This window comes from Cephus cinctus, unplaced genomic scaffold, assembly GCF_000341935.2.
Source record: "Cephus cinctus unplaced genomic scaffold, Ccin1 Ccin1_scaffold0259, whole genome shotgun sequence".
In the NCBI taxonomy this organism is placed as follows: Eukaryota; Metazoa; Arthropoda; class Insecta; order Hymenoptera; family Cephidae; genus Cephus; species Cephus cinctus.
In genome coordinates this window covers 87,674-107,191 of record NW_014332971.1, presented here as the reverse complement: position 1 = coordinate 107,191, position 19,518 = coordinate 87,674, and the positions used below count along the sequence as shown (strand labels likewise).

The window sequence follows — 19,518 nt, the reverse complement described above, 5'->3', positions numbered from 1 at the left end:
AAAAAAAAAAAAAAAAAAAAAAAAGTTCTCGCCGTCGGCGCGAAATATTTGCACGTCCAGCGGGTGTGAGAGAGAAAGGAAGCGTAACGCGTAAGGCAAATTGATTTCCGATCAATTTTATTAGACGCTTAATAAAGTCAAATAAATTTGATCGAACGGCATCAACAACCCACCACCCCGGGCAATTTCAACATAATCACGTTATCGCGAATCGTTTGCCTTGTTTCCCTTTACCGGGCAGTTGCGTCATTCCTCGTTGTCGAAGGAGCTGCTACTTTTCCGTCATCGCTGACGTAAGCGTTTCAACGCTGTTGTTTGCAAATATAACGTGATACAATGAGTAAACGTACTCGTCGAACTTCGAACCTGTCGGTAGCCACCATTTTCATCGTGTTTGTGAACAAAGAGATTTTCTTGCAAATTTTTCCCTTCGTCCATTATCGCCCCACCCATCGCCCCTCGATAATTTAAATCGTCTCTCACTGTCCAAAATCTCATTTATTTACCTGTGACCAATTTCACGCTTGTCCGTTCTTACACGATGCTCGCCCTCGTTGAAGCTGTCCAGGTCTTGTTCACTACGGTCGTTGTTGGTCAGTCCCATAACACTGGGTAATTGAAGGCCTAGGCTCACGCGATACAGAGACTCCTCGGGGAAGACGTTCATGTCTTTTGGAAATTTCACGCTCTTTCCTGCACCCGTCAAAGATAATACGATCGTTCATTCCGCTCTTACACGTGGCAAAACTATACTTGGAGGAAGAAGACGGAACCAGCAGGTCGTCAGTTGAGGAGGGAAAAAAAAGTTCAACAATTTCGAAATGGATTGTACTTGGGTCTAGAGCGGACCTATAGGTCTGTGACAGGTCCTGGACATGCGGAAGAAAATTGTATACCTGGGTCACGGGTGATTTTTGTACTTTGAAAAATTTGATATTGACTTTTCAAGTCTCTCGGGGAGTGTCGCAATACTTTTTATGAATTTTTACTCGTACTTTTTTTTTTTGAAAAATATAAATTTTTTTCTAGTCCGACAAGGTCTGATAGGCAAGATCGCTATCTGTGAGTTGTTAAGACTTAAATGGTTTACCAATACCGTGCACTGGTGCGACGACCTCGTTCATGTTTCTCTCGTAGCGATTCATACTGCGCATCTAACACACACAGTCACGTAGAAAGGCGATATTAAGGCGACAAGGAATATATTAAAAGCACGACCGTCTCCTTGGGAAAATACGGAACGAATGACGATTCCTCCGTTGCGTAGTTTTGGTAAGACATTGGGTGAATGTTTTTTTTTAAAACAAACAAGAAAAACATCAGGCGAGATAAGCACTTAGCAACTTCCACAAAGGTCATTTGCAAGTTGATAATATAACGTCAAGAGTAACATAATAATGTTGTCCGATTGACGTTAAACGTGGTTAAGGACTGTGAATCGTATGGCAGTACCCCCTGGTGAACGTTTAAAACATTTATATTTCTCGATCCAAAACTTTTCCACCATCTCGTAATACGCATGAGGCCATTGCATGTCGCAGCGATGGTGGTCCGTTTAAAAATAGCCAAGAGTTCTACGAAAAATCAGATAACTCTTAGGTATATGAGGCATCGCGAAAAAAGTAACATACCTAGAAACTACATGGCAGACTTTCGAGGTTTATGACTTGAGCGATTCTCAATTGGAAGATTGAGATTAAATTTTATAAAACCATACAGCGATGCACTGGGCGACTGGATATGTCAAAGATTACGAGAGCCAGTATCTGACGAAAGAAATATAATGGAAATTGCATACGACTTACATAAGCATTCATTTAATAAATATTCGAGCTCCATTTGTAGCCTTTAAAAGAGTCGTAAGAGTGAACTTGGAAATTTTTCCTCGGGGGTATTTTAATCTTTTATTTGTTTAAATTTATCATATAGGTCGTGGGTCAGTTCGAGGGGGTCTGCTGAATGCTGACGTTCCCGACCAAAGTATTTATACAGCGTGTATCTCAGTGATCATAGATCAGTTTCTAACAATGCCTGTAACAATATGGAAATATTGTTTTTTTTTTCTAAAGATCTGTCCATCATGTCTGATAAGATTATCTTGATAACGTTCATTAGATGGACTACTATTGAATCCTCGGTGATTCGCCACGTATTACCACAAGAGGTATTTCAATTACGATTTAGTAGCCTGAACGATGTAAAAGTCTTTCTGGGATACAAGTCGTTGACGACACTCGTGCACCGTGCTGAATCGGTAATGTGTTTTTAGAAACAGTGTCTATTTTCGTAAAAGAGGAGCCTTTAACAATGTGTGAGTAGCAGGCGACTTTTCGCGTGCACGACCCTGACAACTTTCTGAGTTCAGCGGAATTTTTCTGATAGCGAATCGTTCAGCTTAGGAGGATTTTCTAGAGGAGAGTTATCGGTCAGGATATGACGTTAGTAAACTTAAGTTTATTATTTCATTATTATAATTATTATTTTAATTAAAAAGCTTATCTAGTATCCGTTAGATGAACAATGGAAAATCGTATGAAGCCGTAAATTTATTACGTAGTCGATAGTCTGATAATGTTATCAGAGTCTGAATTTTATCCTTTGAACACTCAGGTTTGTTTTTATCACAGTATTACGGCATATGCTCGTTGAGCAGATTTTTGCTATAGTATAAATCAAAGAGTTTGAATATTATATTAATGCATAATGGTACCTTGTTAATGATATTCATGTCTGTGTTGATTCATACGATCACTGACTACGTTTTATCAGACGCTCAACTTGCCAAGCGTTTCATTCAATGAAATAGCCTTTGACCTGGTTAACTCTGTCAAATCTAATGAAACTCTTGATAGCCTTTAAACGTTAACGGTCTAGTCTTACTAATTGAGATTAAGAATAAACGAGAGTGCACACACCTTTGGCTGGCCTGTCGGTACCATTTCTTGTGATAACTCTGATCGCCCTCGTGTTGCGGTGTGCTGGGATAAGAATTGCACTGATCGTCGTGAGAATTGCAATTCTCTAGATCCATGATCATCTGTAACAACAGAAATAAATATTTAATTCGATAACAGTCCTTTAAGAAAGATGGCGGCGGCCATAATATCTTATTGTCTTCGTTTTAGAATCAGGAAATTATTTAACTGCATAAACTGTCAACTTTTTCGCTTACGTGTACATACAATATTTTCAGATAAAAAAGAAATATACCTGTACGATCAAAGTTTTGTCATGTGATGAAGCAAGTGTGTAAATAAAGCAAGCACGATGTTGAAAAATATAAGCAACATCTTGCATTGAAAATGTTGTGTTTTAATAATTTATTTTCAGTGGTCATCACCTAAATGAAAAAATTCATATTTTGTGTAAAACTAACTCATGCAGAACTGTTTTTTTTTTCTAAAAAAAAAAAAAGTATATCGAGACAGTCGCTTTGAACATCATCCGGTATCTATTCTTGTGAATTTAATATTACACATAAATTTATATACGAATAATCAGCAATTGGAGCATCATTTATACCGAGGGTCATGAGTAATTGTGAATTATCGGATGATTAGTGATCTTTGAAAAAAAAAAGATAAACGTTTTCTCGTTGTGTTTGTAACCTTTGTGAATGAAATGCGTGCGTTAAACTTGCACAGCAAAGTAACCACGAATCTCAAATGTGCTTGTTATTCGTCAGCGGAAGACGTTGATTTACCTAACAATTATGTTGCTTGTACGAAGACTCTTCACAGTTCCCAAATGTGATTTGAATGAGTTGATTTGCCTCCCTTGAAAAGTAACCTATTGGTCGGTGATCTGTCATCGGAGCACTAGCGAGTGACGAGATATCTCAAACGTTTAGAGAACCCACATTCAGTACACCCTGGTGTTCATTTGTAGAACTAATAATGTGGATAATGAACCACGCAGGCAGACCAACTTACAGATAAAAATGGCGGTAAATAGATCAAATTCAAATTTTGGGTTTCGTAAATAACTTACTCTTTTTTACGAACATAACAGATATTTTTTACAGTGTATCACTTTTTTACGAAATTGAACATACGATTAGGATGAAGTTTTTGGAATGTACATTGATAGACAGTGAAATGAGAGGAAAGTCAGCAATATTAATAAAATACAAATCTTTTAGGACACGTTTCTCTCTTGCCTAATACATTGTAATAGTTGTAATTACAACAATCACGGCTGATCGTCAAAGTGAAATAAGCATTTTTGAAATATTTGCGTGAAACTAAAACTACAAATATTATTGAGTGTAAGTACGCTACGGCGCGAAATGCAATCGTAGATTCTTTTAGGTGCTATTGGATGGTGTATCTATTAATCGGCGCGGGCGTACCGGACGCGTTGCAAGTGACAGTTTAAGTTGGGTATACGTTGTATGGATAATTAACGTAAATGATACACCTGCCGTATTGTTGGAGCACGGGATAGACGCGAAGAAGTGTCGTCGTCGCCGTGGTCGCCGCGAAAGGTGAGAGCCGTAAAGGCGCCGTAGAAGTTGTTTGCCCGTGGCGCCGTGCGACGAAACCCGTCCGTCCGCTGCTGCCCGAACGCTGTGCAAACCCGAGGTAAAAGCCCGATTTTCGCGTATCTCACGAGGCTCCCTACGCCCGTGGTGTTCATCTCGTGGCCGACGACTCGAGGAACGCAGACTCGAGACCCTCGACGCTCGTGGCAATTACGTTGCATCGGCAGTATTGCGTAAAATTAATCCGATTTAGGTGACCTCGCTACGACATAACCTCCAAACTAGCCTGTTCACGGTTACGGCTAGTCACATCGAGCAACCCGGGGCTCTATCCTGCCACTGCTACTACTCGCATTTCCGCATAATTACACTTGGTTTTCCATGTCGGGAATACACAAAGACGCTGTCGAGGTCACAACACTTGGATGATACTTGTCAATTTTGTATCCGCGGCCCAGCCCATTTTTATCATCGTACGAATCATTTAATTTTTCTACAATTTTCAACGGATCTACGTTCTTGTTGACTTTGTTTTTGTTATAGTGTTGTGCTTTCTTGTCTTCTGTTATCTTTGATCTTTTGACTATATCGTATATATATTTCGGTAAACCGATTTACGGATAGGACATAACCTTTAAGTCGATTTTCTTTAACGTTTCTCGCTATCGTGATGATTTCAAATTTTCATAAACTGCTTTAATCGCTTAGTATTATTAGGCCATGAAATAATATTTTAAAGCGAGCTTTGTGTTTCATATGCCTTTGTAATTTAATGAGCTTTTTTCTACTACAGCGAACAATTTATTCGTGTTGTAATTTATTGCGGATGTAAGGACTTGATCGACATTTTTTTTATCACCGATATTCAATACGTGTCTTATACACATTAATTATTTTATAAATCTTTATTACGTCACGGTCAATTGCACAAATCTGCATGTGCTGCTTTTTCGTCACACTTATTTACATTGAAAGTTATGCCTTTAAGTTATAAATCACATACAACATATATGTAAATTAATGTACACTGCATTGTTAATCTAATTTACATTCCTCGTTTGCACTTACATTTGTATTTGATTGTTCGTTCACGTATATTATTATGCAATTATTTATTTTATGTATTCAGAAACATTGAAAATAAGTTATCAAATAAATTATTACTTCACGTAAAACCGTTTTATTTTTTTCTATCAGATTACCTTGTTTGACACACATTGCACTCCTGAATCATAATGTCTTATAAATTGGCAAAGAACTTTTTGTTTAAGTTCCTGCATAAAAACAAATAAACGCGAGTGCCTTATTTTTTCAAGATACTCGAATCATTGACAATAATGAAGCCGACACATACACTTTGCATGACAGACAGAACTATTTTTAGAAAATAATTGTTGCCGGTTCCTCTTAATGTTCTCGCCACGGAAATTTATATACATGCCTTCTATGCGTGTAATTTAACATTCTGCGCGTGATAACATTTGACCTTGTTTTGACCGTATCTCAACGATTAATAAAACTTAAAAAATTGACATAATTAATCTTAAAACATATGTAACGTTATTTTCAAGATGAGTTCGATTCTTGATTACACCATGAATCACATATTATCAATAATAATATTATCGCCTTAGTTATTTCAAACATTATTGTATATACATATACTTAAATTATAAATTTTGAATTTTCATAATATTGATAAGTAGACAATCTGATAAAAAGTTACTGATTCTTTTTCGGAATAAACGATGATTTCATCTCGATCTTAAACTTAATTTCATCGATTGACCGTCTTTAACGATTTTTCGATGATCGTTAAAGCGATGGTGTTTTAAAACGCCAGCTCTGGAAACTTCAGTAAGTCCCAACCATTAAGAGATTTGGCGAGAAAGAAGAAAATGAACACTCAAGCGTTTAGCCTGGCAGAGAGGCTGATTCCGTCGACATACGTTCAACAGGGATTAAATTCGAAGAAGGCACGCGAAAATCTCATAAGACACTTTATCGAGCACGTGAGTATCGTCCAAATAGGAAGTAGAAAAAGTAATCGATGTAAATTACCTAAGGAGCTTATTGCTCTGTATTTATATTTCCAGCGAAAATGGCCAGAAGAAGGATGGGACGACGCAACGATAGAGGCATTTTTATCAGATTTATCTCAGATGGACAGCAACAATTTTCCATCAAATTGCAGCGTGGGAGAACGCGAGGCAAGAATAGTATCCAATATTGTGGCACGAAGACATTTCCGGATGGGTCATGGTATAGGCAGATCTGGCGACCTGGAAGAGGTCCAGCCAAAGGCTGCTGGAAGTAGTCTTATGTATAAATTAACAAACGCCTTGGTGCTAGACGTAATCCGCTATATGGGTAAGAAAGAAGAAAGATTTTCTTTTAATAGATAATTATGATACAATTTTTATTACCAAATTAGGAGTAAAGAGCATAGCAGGATGTTTTGTTTCCCCAATGGCGACCGGGATGAGTCTGGTTCTCTGTATGTTGACATTGAAACAAGACAGACCAAGAGCAAAGTATGTTCTGTGGCCAAGAATCGATCAGAAATCAAGTTTTAAATCAATAATCACAGCTGGTTTGGAGCCTGTGGTAATAGAGATGCAGATAGTTGGTGATGAGCTGAAAACTGATATGCAGAGGCTGGAGGCTCAGATGGCTGCGTTAGGTGAAAGCGTAGCATGTGTCCTTACAACAACAAGTTGCTTCGCACCAAGAGCTTGTGATTCTGTAGACGCCATAGCATCTCTTTGTACTCAGTATAACATTCCACACTTGGTAAATAATGCCTATGGGTGAGTAATCCCTTTGAGCAATCTCTTTTAGTTTAAACAGCTAACCTAAAAATACTTCAACTAAAAGATTGCAGAGTACAAGGTGTATGCATCTCATCCAAGAAGCCTCAAGAAAGGGACGTGTAGATGCCTTTGTACAGAGTACAGATAAGAACTTTCTAGTTCCTGTCGGTGGTGCTGTAATTGGTTCATTCGACAAGAGTTTACTTGATAGAATCTCAAAGATGTATCCAGGTCGAGCTAATGCCAGTTCCACAATGGATGTCATGATTACATTGCTCAGTCTTGGCATGGCTGGTTATAAGCAGTTAATTGTACAACGCAAGGAGACCTATTCGTACCTGAAGGAGGAACTTGGTAAACTAGCAGCCAGACACGGAGAAAGACTTTTAGATACCAAAGGCAATCCAATTTCCATGGGTATGACACTACAGTGTCTGAGTCATCAGCATGATAATAAACAAGTGACAATGCTGGGTTCTATGTTATTTCTCAGGAGTGTCAGTGGCACCAGGGTTATCACAACAACAGATTCTAAGCACATTGTTTCGCACAAGTTTGAAGGTTTGTAAAAAAGTTTGAACTTATTATTTCCTATATATTACGTCCATGGGAGTTACAGGAAGTTTTCTACTGGTTGATATTCAGGTTGGGGTGCGCATAACAGTAATTATCCAGTCCCCTATCTGACGGCTGCTGCAGCTTTGGGCATGAAGAGATCAGACGTTGACGCTTTTGTTCAAAGATTGGATAAAACCCTGACGAAGGTTAGACGACGTTCCGCACCCGTTACACCAACGGCATCCTTAGCTGGTTCCAGTATCAATGGGGATGCCGGTGGTACCGGAGGTCCAGGAGAGTCAAGTACTGCATCTACCAGCCGAGCAAGCAGTAAAGACAGCCTCCGGAAATGAACCGTAATCAGCGCAACTGGCCAGTCCAACCAGCACATTAATATAAATTTGTAAGTGTTCAGTCACTACGAATAATCGACGTCGCGTACCCCTGAATTCAATTCTCATTATATAATTTGAAAACATCAGTATCGAAACAATGAATTATTAAACAGCCACTTTCTAGCTTTTGTAATTAAGATAACCAGTGTAAAGTGAAACTAAGTTTATTAAGATAACGTACATTTGGAATTACTTCTTTCTAAGGCTTTAAAGAATTGTTATCAATAATATACTTTGTTTAATAACAACGAATAACGAACAGGGGTACATAACGTTTGAATGTGCTGATTAGTCTGCCAGCTTGCGTTGAGATATTAACAATTTATCACAAGTGAGCAAAAAAGATGGAGGGATCTCAAATTAATCGTTCTGATAACTGGTTGTTTCTCGAAGGATCGAATTTAAAAACAGGAGAGGGAAGAGAATCAGTAACAATGAATCTCGTCTGTATCCGATAATTGATTATCATAAGAATCCCATCTCTGTCAATTCCATACGTGGATCAGATCCAGCGTCCATTTTTCAGTCGGTGAATTTCTAAGCAATATTTGCTGCTCTAAGTTTAATCTAAGACATTGTCAAGGCGACACAATCAACGACGAAATCGAATCGTTCTCACGGTTACAGTCCATTAAGTTCCAGAGCTTCGATTAGAATTCTCTGCATCTGAGAAATTGTTAAATATTCTCTTATCACATAAAAGAAACAAGTCATAAAGCCTCATCGTCTTTCTCAAAGCTCTGAACTGGACTGTATCTGATGATTTATCTCCAAGGGAATGTTATCTTCTTCAAGAACGATTCAATGGCGTCCACAAAGTTTCTACTGCTTAGTCAAGTGGCGTGGAAAGAAGGGGAGGGCTGCCAATTTAGCAAAGTAAAGCAGGGGAATGGGTATTAGGTTTTGGATTGGGGTATCATTCGGGGGCAGGAGGTTATTTAGAGGTAATACTCTGCGGTGCAAGATAATAACGCATGACTTTAAATTGGGAACATCCGAGAGAATCAATACGGTTAAAATAAAAGATTTCTATATGGGCAAAGAAGCCTTGCGAGTAGATGAACTCTCGTTGGATGCTCCCAAGCTTCGTCTCATATTAGAAGAATAGAAGTGATTAACGATTAGACGATGAAATGAATGCAAAGACACGCAAGATAAATTTCACTTTAGGAACTGCATGGATGGTAAATTCCTTAGCAATGATTTTATTATTAGATAATCGACACTTTACCTTCGATACGCAATCGTCTTATGAAATAAATACACACGCAGTACACACGAGATACTATAAAAGTGTAGAGAGTGTATCATATATATTTGCAAGAATCATAGCAATCGAGCGATACCCGTAGCTGCGGATGAGATTGGATACTATTAATTAGATGAAAATTTTAATAACACAGCATCCACAGTTAATAACCAGACATGTTTTCCTATTGCGGAATCGAACGGCCGTTATTGGGGATAACTCTTGTGAATGAGATAAATAATTTTTCATTTTATTTTAGCCATTTCCCAATGAGGTATCCTTAGGGGTCACTAATTCTTAGGGATTACATATTATCGTGAGTTTAGATGTAATTAATTCAATTGTATGCATCTGACACATTATTATGTAGATTTAGAAGAGGATACACTAGAGGACGCGCGGTCGGGTGTACGATTCAAAATTTATAGAAACATTTGATGAGAATCGGGGATATAGAGAATTAAGATGAAAGATTCGTTTAATTGATCCTCGACTAAGGCGGACCGATCTAGTTATTGAATTTGTTATTAACTCAACGATAACATAGAATTATACACATTGTTAGAGATCGATGCTAATCGTGTTTACGGGAATACTCAAATGGCGACGTCGACTCTGAGTCACATAGAAGAGATATTCGATTTTGAAAATTCATTATCTCAAAACTTAAGATAAATCCAAAATAGGCACATACACAGGTTATTCGGCAGCATTGACGTACATGAAATAGGAAGGTTGCGTTTTTACAAAGTTCATATGAAATCACAAATTTTCATGAGTGAATATCATTTCGAAAATAATCTGAGTGACCAAATGGCAGAGTTGACGTCGCGCAGAAATCTCACGTACTGTAACGTTAAGATATGATATAATAATAATAATATTATTACACCGATAACGAGGCTACGACATTATTTATTAAAAATGAAAATATTACATAGTATGTACTATATAATATGAGAGACTTTAGATAAACGTAATAACAAATGGTATCGTAACGGACATAGATACCAGCGACATTCCTATGTAAATAAAGTTTTTTCTTTATCGATTTATTCCCAATTATTACTCGATTCGTCAAAAAGGAAGAGAGGAAAGGAGAAGAAGGGAAAGAGAGTGAGAGAAAAGAGCACTGCTTTTAAAACGCACGTAGTTTTCATTAATACATATGTCATACGCCTGTTACGCGTTACATACAACGATTTTAATCGACCTAATTTAGTAAAATTATAAAGCACCGTAAATTAATTTTGGCACTTGAGTATTCATGTTGATCATTGTTAATTTTTCAGATAATTTTGAAAAAAAAATTACCTTTAAGAAAAATCTATTGCGAGTTTCGTTCTCGTAAAATCGAAAATGATGACAATTTCATGCGAATCTTATAAGAGCGCGAAACCAATTGCCGATTACTGTATATAAATATACGTGCGATTGTTTTAACGAAATTTTTAGAGGTATATTTACATTGTAAGGCCTTAGAATTATTACGAGTCCATGCAAATACGCGTAAGCGCGTACGACCTACGACGCATGTGAAATGGATGCGAGGACATGATGGACTTCATACATACATATATATATATATATATATTCAATCATCACATAGGAGTAAAGCTCTATGGATTGGAATAATTTTTTTTTAATTAATAAAAGGAAAAAGGCAATGTACTTTGCATACGACGATCTCTACGTAACGTATAAGGCAGCTCACTCACGGCACACGTGTTAATCAACCAAATTTAATTAGTTAGGAATTAATATATTATCTGAGTTAAACGTTAAATCATGTGAGTTCTTCCCCAGATATGATTACTGTGTAATAGCGAACGCTTTATTTGTAACATACACACTATTGGATAATTAAATATAAAAAATGTTAAATAGAACTCACCAAATATACGTTTGAATGTTTTTCCCGCCGTGTTCGGCCCGGTAACAGCTTCTTATTTGCGGTTGTGGTATTTTTTTCATTTGGCTTTCTGATTCCTCTTTAATTTTACCTGTGGGATTTAGAAATTGTGATCAGTTAAGTGATAAGTAGTTATTTTTTAAAAATTTGTTTAAAGATTTTTTCTTGATGAAATGGGTCAGTGACTTGCGTATGGATCAACATAGAGCAGACGACAAAACATGAGGCTTACGTGGATATCGCTGTGTTACTGATTGGAATTGTTTTATTCTTTAAATATTGAATGCCACGTAGACTTTGATAAATGTCGATCCGAAGAGACAAATACGAAGGAATTGTTGCTAGAATATAAACAAAGTGCCGGTAAGGGCTTGCCGGTTTTTAAAATTTGTTGAACAATAACCTGCGAATTTTACATTAAATCAATATTTCATTAAACTTTCGTCTTTATGCAGAGGACTGTTAATATTTGTGTTTCATAATTTATGTGGCGTAATTATGTTTTTCATCAATACATTGTATTTTGTACTGTCATTTTTTTTAAAATCAGTAATGATTAGTTTGCAATACTGGGTTAGAGTATTAGCAAATTTGTAGTCAGTGATTTTTAAGAATTATTGTTCTTATGTGCAGCTGATAAGACGTCATGCCTCGACCCAAAGGACATGAGAAATCAGTAAAATCCAAGCTTAAGGTGTCCAATAATATAGATTCCAAGAAAGAGAGCAAGTTTAGGATCCCAATGTTGAATACTGTTTTGACGATTACCTGTATTGGTATAGCAGCATGGTTCAGTTATAAAGGCTATTTAGAAACTCGAGTAAACACTCCATATGATACCAAAAAGGTATGATGAAATATTCTTGTAACAACTAAAATACTTATATGAAATTAATTTCTTTCAGCTGGTTACTAAAACTGGTTTAGAAGTACCAGATCGTTATTGGGGTACCTACAGATCTGGTCTTTACTTTGGATTAAAGACCAGAGATCCTCATTCTATAGTAACAGGCTTGATGTGGTACTTCCCACATTATCTGCGGCAAGGTGGTCATGGATTTAGACATTGGTGTGAACAGGGTGACAAATTGGATAGGTGAATATTTACTTCAAATCAACTCCTAGTGAAATATTAAAAATATTCTGTGACATTAGATTTCTTTTTTTCATATTAGATATGCATGGTTGGAGCACGACGGGAAAACATTTGGTGTTCAAGAGATAGTTGATGGTGGGGCTATATTGGAAACAAGCTTTGTAAAGAGACCAGGTGGCAGTCATGGAGGAGACTGGTCAGCAAGAATTGGAGTAAGATCAGAAAATCAGGAACGCGATGGAGAAGAAATTTCTCTAATTTTCTATACTGCAATTGAAGAGAAAACAAAAGGTTGGATCAAAGCTTCTCTCGGTAACGACAATAAGTTAACTGGCATGGAAGGAGACACAAATGGGCTTGGTGCTTTCCGGATAGCTCTAAACCCAATACGGGGAAGTGTGGAAGAACATTCATTCCTGGTGACTGCAGCACCTGGACTGCACGTTCTAAAGGAAACTGTACTACAAAACCTAAGACTTGCATCCCATAAAGGTTCGTCAAAGAAACACATAGTACTGGCTGGGGAGCAGTTACCTTTGACAGCAGAGGGAAAAGAAATGGAACCAAACTTTATAGCAACTCAAATAACAGCTAAAATTCCTTTTGAATTCGAAGTGACTTATGAGTCTGGCAGTTTCGTAACTCGTACTGAAAAATTAGCCAGTAAAAACTACGACAACACTCTTGAGAAACACCGTAAACAGTTTGATGAGAAATTCGAGAAAATTTTCAAGTTAAGATCCAAAGGTTACAAGGAGGATGAGGTTGCTTTCGCTAAAATGGCATTTTCGAATATGATTGGTTCTATTGGTTACTTTTATGGGAGTTCACAAGTGCAGAGTGCCTATACTAAAGGTCCTGTGCCTTACTGGAAAGCTCCTCTTTATACTGCCGTACCAAGTAGAAGCTTTTTCCCTAGAGGATTCTTGTGGGACGAGGGTTTTCATGGTTTACTAATATCAGCTTGGGATCTGGACATCGAGTTAGACATAATAAGTCACTGGTTTGACCTGATGAACGTGGAGGGCTGGATACCTAGAGAAATGATACTAGGTCAAGAAGCTCTTGCCAAAGTGCCAGAAGAATTCGTTACTCAAGTGAACACAAATGCAAATCCGCCAACATTTTTCTTAACATTACATTTTATACTTCAACATCATCGAGAGGAAATATTAGAGAAACATCTTCACCTATTAGAGAAGCTTTATCCTAGATTGCAAGTCTGGTTTGACTGGTTCAATACAACCCAGATTGGTGATATGCCAGGAACATATCGTTGGCGAGGTAGAGATAGCACGACGAATCGCGAATTAAATCCAAAGACTTTGACATCCGGTTTAGATGATTATCCAAGAGCATCACATCCTAACATCGATGAACGTCACGTGGATCTTAGATGCTGGATTGCGTTTACAGCAGGAATCATGGCTAAAATAGCTGAAGTATTAAATCAACCCAGTTGTAAATACTTGGATACCTTCAACTACTTATCGGATAATGAATTACTTAATAAACTGCACTGGTCTCAGAGTAGTCAAAGTTACTGTGATTATGGGTTACATACAGATAAAGTTGTTCTAAGAAGACCAACCCCACCACCCCGGTCTCATGCACCAACTTCAGAAATGCTAAGAGTAGTTCTTGGTGATCCTATGCTGAGGTACGTGGATACCACCTTTGGATATGTCTCACTATTTCCCTTTGTTCTCCAAATCGTCCAGTCAGACTCTCCACAGTTGGAAAAAATCTTGGATGATTTGACTAAGCCGGATTTACTTTGGACCAAATATGGATTAAGATCTCTGTCCAAAACCTCACCACTATATATGCAATATAATACGGAACACGATGCACCGTATTGGCGTGGAGCTATTTGGATGAATTTGAATTATTTAACAGTGAGAGCCTTGCATCATTACTCAAAGATTGAAGGACCTTATCAGGATAAAGCTAAGAAGATTTACACGGATTTAAGGCAGAACCTCATAAGAAATGTTATTTCTAAATATAAAAGATCAGGATATATTTGGGAGAATTATGGTGACAGTCATGGAGATGGCCAAGGTAGTCATCCTTTCACCGGCTGGACGTCTTTAACTGTTTTACTAATGGCGGAAATATATTAAGACATCGCAATCGAGTGAAATTGGAGCTTTCATGATAATGATAGAAGTGATTCGCGTAATAATTACTTCGATGACCAGTTTCAAATTCAGCGGTATATTTTATAAATACCGTTTCACAAGGGTATTTAAGATTGATTAGTGATTATTGATCATTTATGATGTGTACTTGAAATAGTATTTGGTAATAACAAACCAACAGCTCTTAATAATCCTTTCAATGAACATAATGTTCGTTCAACTAGTTAAAATTGAATATCATATAATACCCTGCTAGTATTCATAAATGCATTTACCAAAAGCATTTTTTAAAGAGATTCCACAAAGGGAGGAATATTAGTTTGAAGTATATACTTCAGGTTAATGCCGAACCAAAGGCAAGAACTACCTTTATACATAAATATAAAATAGTAAACTGCATAGAGCCACTTGTTAAAACGTGACGATTGACATATAAATATTCTGCATACAATTGTTTAACAATTCTCATATAACAATTCATATAAAGATACAATCTTTTCCATAAGATTATTGCATAACTTATTATAGCAGAGTAGATTAACAAATCAATGAAATGTTTAAAGGATAGAAGAATAGACAACTAGCAACCAATTTGCAGAATACATACAGTTTTTAAACGATTGAAGTATTCTATCACAATTAAAATTTTCTGTTTAATAGTATGTATTATTAAAGGAATCTAGATAATAGAATTTTTCTTGTTTTCTTTTGACTGGCGTGCAACTTTTGGCCAAGTTTTAAACTCTTTAGATTTTTTTTTAAACACCCAAGTGTCTATTGGGAAAGGTTCGTGTTGGAAACTTAAAAAAAAAAGCATATCGAGATTTCGTTCACAAGCGCTTTGCTCGAGGTCGAAATTTCGTTTTCAAACGCCTTGGCAATCGGATTATTATAATTGTAATTCGCATTTAACATAATTAACAATGCGAACTCTGTATTCATATAAATAGATTATGAACCTTCGAATTCTGGCTGTGACGCGTTAAAAATTTTCTTGTAGCGTCAAGCTACTATGTTATACGTATTTATCCATCAGACATTATTCTACTCTTGTAATACGACTCTATACACCGGATCTAATAAAAAGTACATATTTTTAACAAGACTTACATCATTTCCATTCCCGTTTCTCTCTCTCTCTCTCTGTTAATAGCCACAAAAAAATCGTTGACATCTATCAGTAGAATACTGCCAAATTTTAAAACTTTGTTAAAAGAATTCCAGTGTCAAATTTGTATGACATGTTTAATTGAACTAAGCATTGCAATCTAGCATAGTTATCTTAAGAATATGTTAGCGAGATTTTGATTGAATACGAATACATTCTTACGTTAATAATGATCCATAATTATCCTTGGCATTAAATACGTTCTTTTAAAATTTGGCTCCAGGATGTTGGCATCGCTAACTTCGATTATGATTCGGGAACGAGTTACTGTAGGAATGACAGCTCCCTTCACAGCTCACCTGGGAGATAGGTGTGTAACTGTGAGGCTAGAGTCGATTTTCTAAGCTTTTAGAAAAAGGACAAGAGTTTTCTATTAAAAATGGAACCGTACGACGTGATTGTGAACCAGCCGGTGGTTATTGACAACGTGAGTGTTTGATAAAAGTTATGAGAATAGTAGAAAAACGTCAATTTCTACGGTATCTTCAATGTGTCAAAATGAAAGCGGCCATATTGTCGGCAGCAGAGTACAGAGAAAATAGATATAAATTTCTTAAGATTTGAGCTACTTATCTTTACATAAAATTATGCAGTATTTGTCTTTATTTTCTACAAATGCCCTTAAACGAAAAGACCACTAGCATTATTGGCATTAGCTTATTTGCAGTTACCTATCTTATGCAAAGACTCACTAGCATAAAATCAATAAGGGTGTCGTTACACGTGGATTATATTAATTTTACAGGGTTCCGGCGTAATTAAAGCAGGCTTCGCGGGCGACCAAATACCGAAATGCAGATTTCCGAATTAGTAAGTGTGACAGGTCGTAACATCTAATTAAAATTCGCTATGAGACATCTTCCGTTTTGGAGGTTATTGACAGGTGGCGACTACAGGGCTGCCAATTTTCAATTCGGCCGCTTAAGTTTGAATCTTTGATTACTCATGACTCAGAATATTACGTACGAGGATAAAAGAAACATTCTACACTTTTTAGACGAAAAACAAAATCATGCTGATTTTAATTATTGTGTTTAGCATGGGAAGACCAAAGCATGTTCGGGTAATGGCTGGTGCCTTGGAGGGGGACATATTTGTTGGTCCCATAGCCGAAGAACACCGTGGCCTTTTATCTTTACGTTATCCAATGGAACATGGTATTGTCACGGATTGGAATGATATGGAAAGAATTTGGTCATACATTTATAGTAAAGATCAACTGGCCACATTTAGCGAAGAACATCCTGTACTCTTGACTGAGGCCCCACTTAATCCTAGGAAAAATCGAGAGAAAGCAGCAGAGATCTTCTTCGAATCGTTGAATGTGCCAGCTCTATTTGTATCTATGCAAGCTGTACTTAGTTTGTAAGTTATTGCCATGGCTTATTCATGAATAATGGTGAAGCTATATAATTTCATGGGCAATATAAGTTTGTCATTGTCCATTGTTATCAAATAGATATGCTACTGGTAGAACAACTGGTGTTGTACTAGATTCTGGAGATGGTGTCACGCATGCAGTACCCATTTATGAAGGTTTTGCAATGCCTCACAGTATAATGAGGGTGGACATAGCAGGCCGTGATGTTACACGATATTTGCGATTATTGCTGCGCAAGGAGGGCATTAATTTCAGAACCACAGCAGAGTTTGAAATTGTTAGAACGATGAAAGAACGTTCTTGTTATCTTGCCAGTAATCCGCAAAAGGAGGAGACTGTTGAAACAGAAAAATTCCAGTATACTCTACCGGATGGCAGTCATCTTGAGGTAATTGTTCCATTATTATAAATTTCTGCTCGAAGATATAGATAATATTTACTTTTTTTAATATAGATTGGTCCAGCCAGGTTTAGAGCGCCTGAGGTGCTTTTCAGACCTGATCTTATAGGTGAAGAATGTGAAGGACTTCACGAAGTACTAATGTACTCGATTCAGAAGTCTGATTTGGATCTGAGGAAAGTTCTTTTCCAAAATATTGTACTGTCAGGAGGCTCGACACTCTTCCGTGTAAGTTGCAATACATAAAATATATATTACAGCAAACTTTGATAGTATAAAATGTAAATTTCAAACTGTTTTCAGGGATTTGGCGATAGGTTACTCTCTGAGATTCGAAAGATGTCACCGAAAGACATTAAAATCAGGGTAAGTCACATTATAATCTAACTACTTATTAAAATCGTTATCATTCTATATAACATCAGTTTGTCACTCGCAATTTTCAACTACTTTCCAATACATTTTCTGTAACTATATATTATTCTATACCAGATATCCGCTCCTCAAGAGCGCTTATACAGTACCTGGATAGGAGGCTCAATCTTGGCTTCCTTGGATACATTCAAGAAGATGTGGGTGAACAAGCGCGAATATGACGAAGAAGGTTCCAGGGCGGTTCATCGTAAAACATTCTGAGCCTAATTTTCGAAATAATTAATCCGATATATCGAATAATTGTAAACAGAACACACGAACAATGCTCGGCACAACACTCGCACGTACCGCATTAACCATATATTTATAACGCTTTAATCGCCCCAGTTTCTATTGATTTGTGCTATGCATTAAGAGGATTTTGAGTCCAGGACAGGACTTTTTTACGTTGTAATTGGTATCAGTTAAAAAAGGTGACGAAAAAATCAACATTGCGTGTATTTTTAACGACGCATTATTCAGAATAGGTAAAAACTTCCTCTTTCTCGCTACCCGTAGTAATGATTAAATGAAAAGCCGCAAGACGATAAGCAATTGCTCAGGATCGTCGAAACGTGATTAGTCGCTGTCGTTTTTTCTTTCTCTAATCGTAAATTAAGGATCGAGCGGTGATCCATCCACGCGATATTTAAGTTAAAACTACATCGATATTTCTTTTTCCTTTCTCCCTTTTGATACTGCGTATGGTTCTATTAGTATATGATAGACCGACGAAGCGTATATTTAAGTGAAAAGAACAAGATGGAGTTGCTATATTTAAAATACTGTTTAATTTAAAGAAAAGACGAAAAAGAATCAGAAAAAAAAACACTACCGAATTGTTCAGAGGCCGTAGCGATTTTGCAAAATATTTGTAAATATGTACGCTTTGGTAAAATAAAACTGTAAAATCTTGGAGAACATACGTCTGCCGTTCAGTTTTCCAATTCTGGTGAGACGCGTATGATATGACAACCTTAATACGATATGCAATATTGTAGCAAATTCAGAATGCGAACTTGTTCTTCTAAAGAAAGGAGTATCTTTATTTAATTTAAGTGGTTTAGCCTAACTGTGATAAGCAGTATGCGACCGAGCATTGGATTAATGTGTGCAAAAGTAACTTCTCAACATCTGGAAATTTCGATATGAAATATTAACGAGGCCTACCGTGTTTTTGCTTTACGCAAAAAATTCATGGCGACACTCTACTGGCAGCATTTCGAAGGCTTCGTGAAATCTTAACATCAAGAATGTGAATGAAAACTTCAAGGATAAATATATTATTCTTTGTCATCTGAATACCAAAACCGGAAAGATTATGCGTCGACGAGATTGCATTAACGAAATAGCACATGTTTAGCAGCTTAAAACCAATATTATCTAATTATTAATAATTGTAATATTTATATTGTCTACCATTCATTTAATATGTCTATTTATATTAAAAATAAAAAATTCCAAAAAGCCTTATCATTTATGTCTTTGTTGTTTCAAATCCAATC

General features: G+C 36.7%; 4 protein-coding genes across 16 annotated transcripts in view; 3 read left to right on the top strand and 1 right to left on the bottom strand.

Annotated features, from left to right (window-relative positions):
- LOC107265940 (cytosolic purine 5'-nucleotidase) overlaps positions 1-11,486 on the bottom strand; it is a 22,679-nt gene extending 11,193 nt beyond the window's left edge. For 2 of the 13 annotated variants that reach the window (XM_015735882.2, XM_015735883.2), the window contains exons 1-2: positions 4,420-5,097; positions 2,916-3,037 (exon numbers count right to left, since the gene is read on the bottom strand). In XM_015735882.2, the coding sequence (XP_015591368.1) occupies positions 2,916-3,037; positions 4,420-4,704 (407 nt within the window). In that variant the 5' untranslated portion in view covers positions 4,705-5,097. Of the gene's footprint in view, positions 1-506; positions 748-1,090; positions 1,254-2,915; positions 3,038-3,210; positions 3,313-3,703; positions 3,860-4,419; positions 5,207-11,392 lie in introns of those variants that run through there. The other 11 variants (XM_015735893.2, XM_015735881.2, XM_015735889.2 and 8 more) reach the window with 11 other exon arrangements.
- LOC107265941 (O-phosphoseryl-tRNA(Sec) selenium transferase) lies at positions 5,491-11,387 on the top strand. The gene is made up of 5 exons (XM_025083199.1): positions 5,491-6,495; positions 6,580-6,853; positions 6,918-7,293; positions 7,361-7,857; positions 7,942-11,387. The coding sequence occupies exons 1-5, from the start codon at positions 6,382-6,384 to the stop codon at positions 8,205-8,207; spliced, it is 1,527 nt and encodes a 508-aa protein (XP_024938967.1). The 5' UTR covers positions 5,491-6,381; the 3' UTR covers positions 8,208-11,387.
- LOC107265939 (mannosyl-oligosaccharide glucosidase GCS1) lies at positions 11,486-15,755 on the top strand. The gene is made up of 4 exons (XM_015735880.1): positions 11,486-11,773; positions 12,044-12,257; positions 12,316-12,506; positions 12,586-15,755. Exons 2-4 carry the CDS (start codon positions 12,057-12,059, stop codon positions 14,630-14,632), a joined length of 2,439 nt encoding a protein of 812 aa, XP_015591366.1. The 5' UTR covers positions 11,486-11,773; positions 12,044-12,056; the 3' UTR covers positions 14,633-15,755.
- Positions 15,756-16,085: 330 nt separating this feature from the next.
- Positions 16,086-19,486, top strand: LOC107265942 (actin-related protein 1). Its single transcript, XM_015735897.2, has 7 exons — positions 16,086-16,245; positions 16,564-16,628; positions 16,857-17,183; positions 17,278-17,587; positions 17,654-17,827; positions 17,903-17,965; positions 18,092-19,486. Exons 1-7 carry the CDS (start codon positions 16,198-16,200, stop codon positions 18,233-18,235), a joined length of 1,131 nt encoding a protein of 376 aa, XP_015591383.1. The 5' UTR covers positions 16,086-16,197; the 3' UTR covers positions 18,236-19,486.
- The last annotated feature ends 32 nt before the right edge of the window (positions 19,487-19,518 follow it).

What these genes read in the sequence shown, in the direction of transcription:
- LOC107265941 (XM_025083199.1), top strand. Translation starts at nt 6,382, where the DNA reads ATGAACACTCAAGCGTTTAGCCTGGCAGAGAGGCTGATTCCGTCGACA. An exon ending in TAAGACACTTTATCGAGCAC is followed by an intron (nt 6,496 to 6,579) that starts GTGAGTATCGTC and finishes TTATATTTCCAG; the next exon opens with CGAAAATGGCCAGAAGAAGG. An exon ending in TTGGTAAATAATGCCTATGG is followed by an intron (nt 7,294 to 7,360) that starts GTGAGTAATCCC and finishes TTCAACTAAAAG; the next exon opens with ATTGCAGAGTACAAGGTGTA.
- LOC107265939 (XM_015735880.1), top strand. Translation starts at nt 12,057, where the DNA reads ATGCCTCGACCCAAAGGACATGAGAAATCAGTAAAATCCAAGCTTAAG. An exon ending in CTCCATATGATACCAAAAAG is followed by an intron (nt 12,258 to 12,315) that starts GTATGATGAAAT and finishes AATTTCTTTCAG; the next exon opens with CTGGTTACTAAAACTGGTTT. An exon ending in CAGGGTGACAAATTGGATAG is followed by an intron (nt 12,507 to 12,585) that starts GTGAATATTTAC and finishes TTTTCATATTAG; the next exon opens with ATATGCATGGTTGGAGCACG.
- LOC107265942 (XM_015735897.2), top strand. Translation starts at nt 16,198, where the DNA reads ATGGAACCGTACGACGTGATTGTGAACCAGCCGGTGGTTATTGACAAC. An exon ending in ATGCAAGCTGTACTTAGTTT is followed by an intron (nt 17,184 to 17,277) that starts GTAAGTTATTGC and finishes GTTATCAAATAG; the next exon opens with ATATGCTACTGGTAGAACAA. An exon ending in GAGGCTCGACACTCTTCCGT is followed by an intron (nt 17,828 to 17,902) that starts GTAAGTTGCAAT and finishes AACTGTTTTCAG; the next exon opens with GGATTTGGCGATAGGTTACT.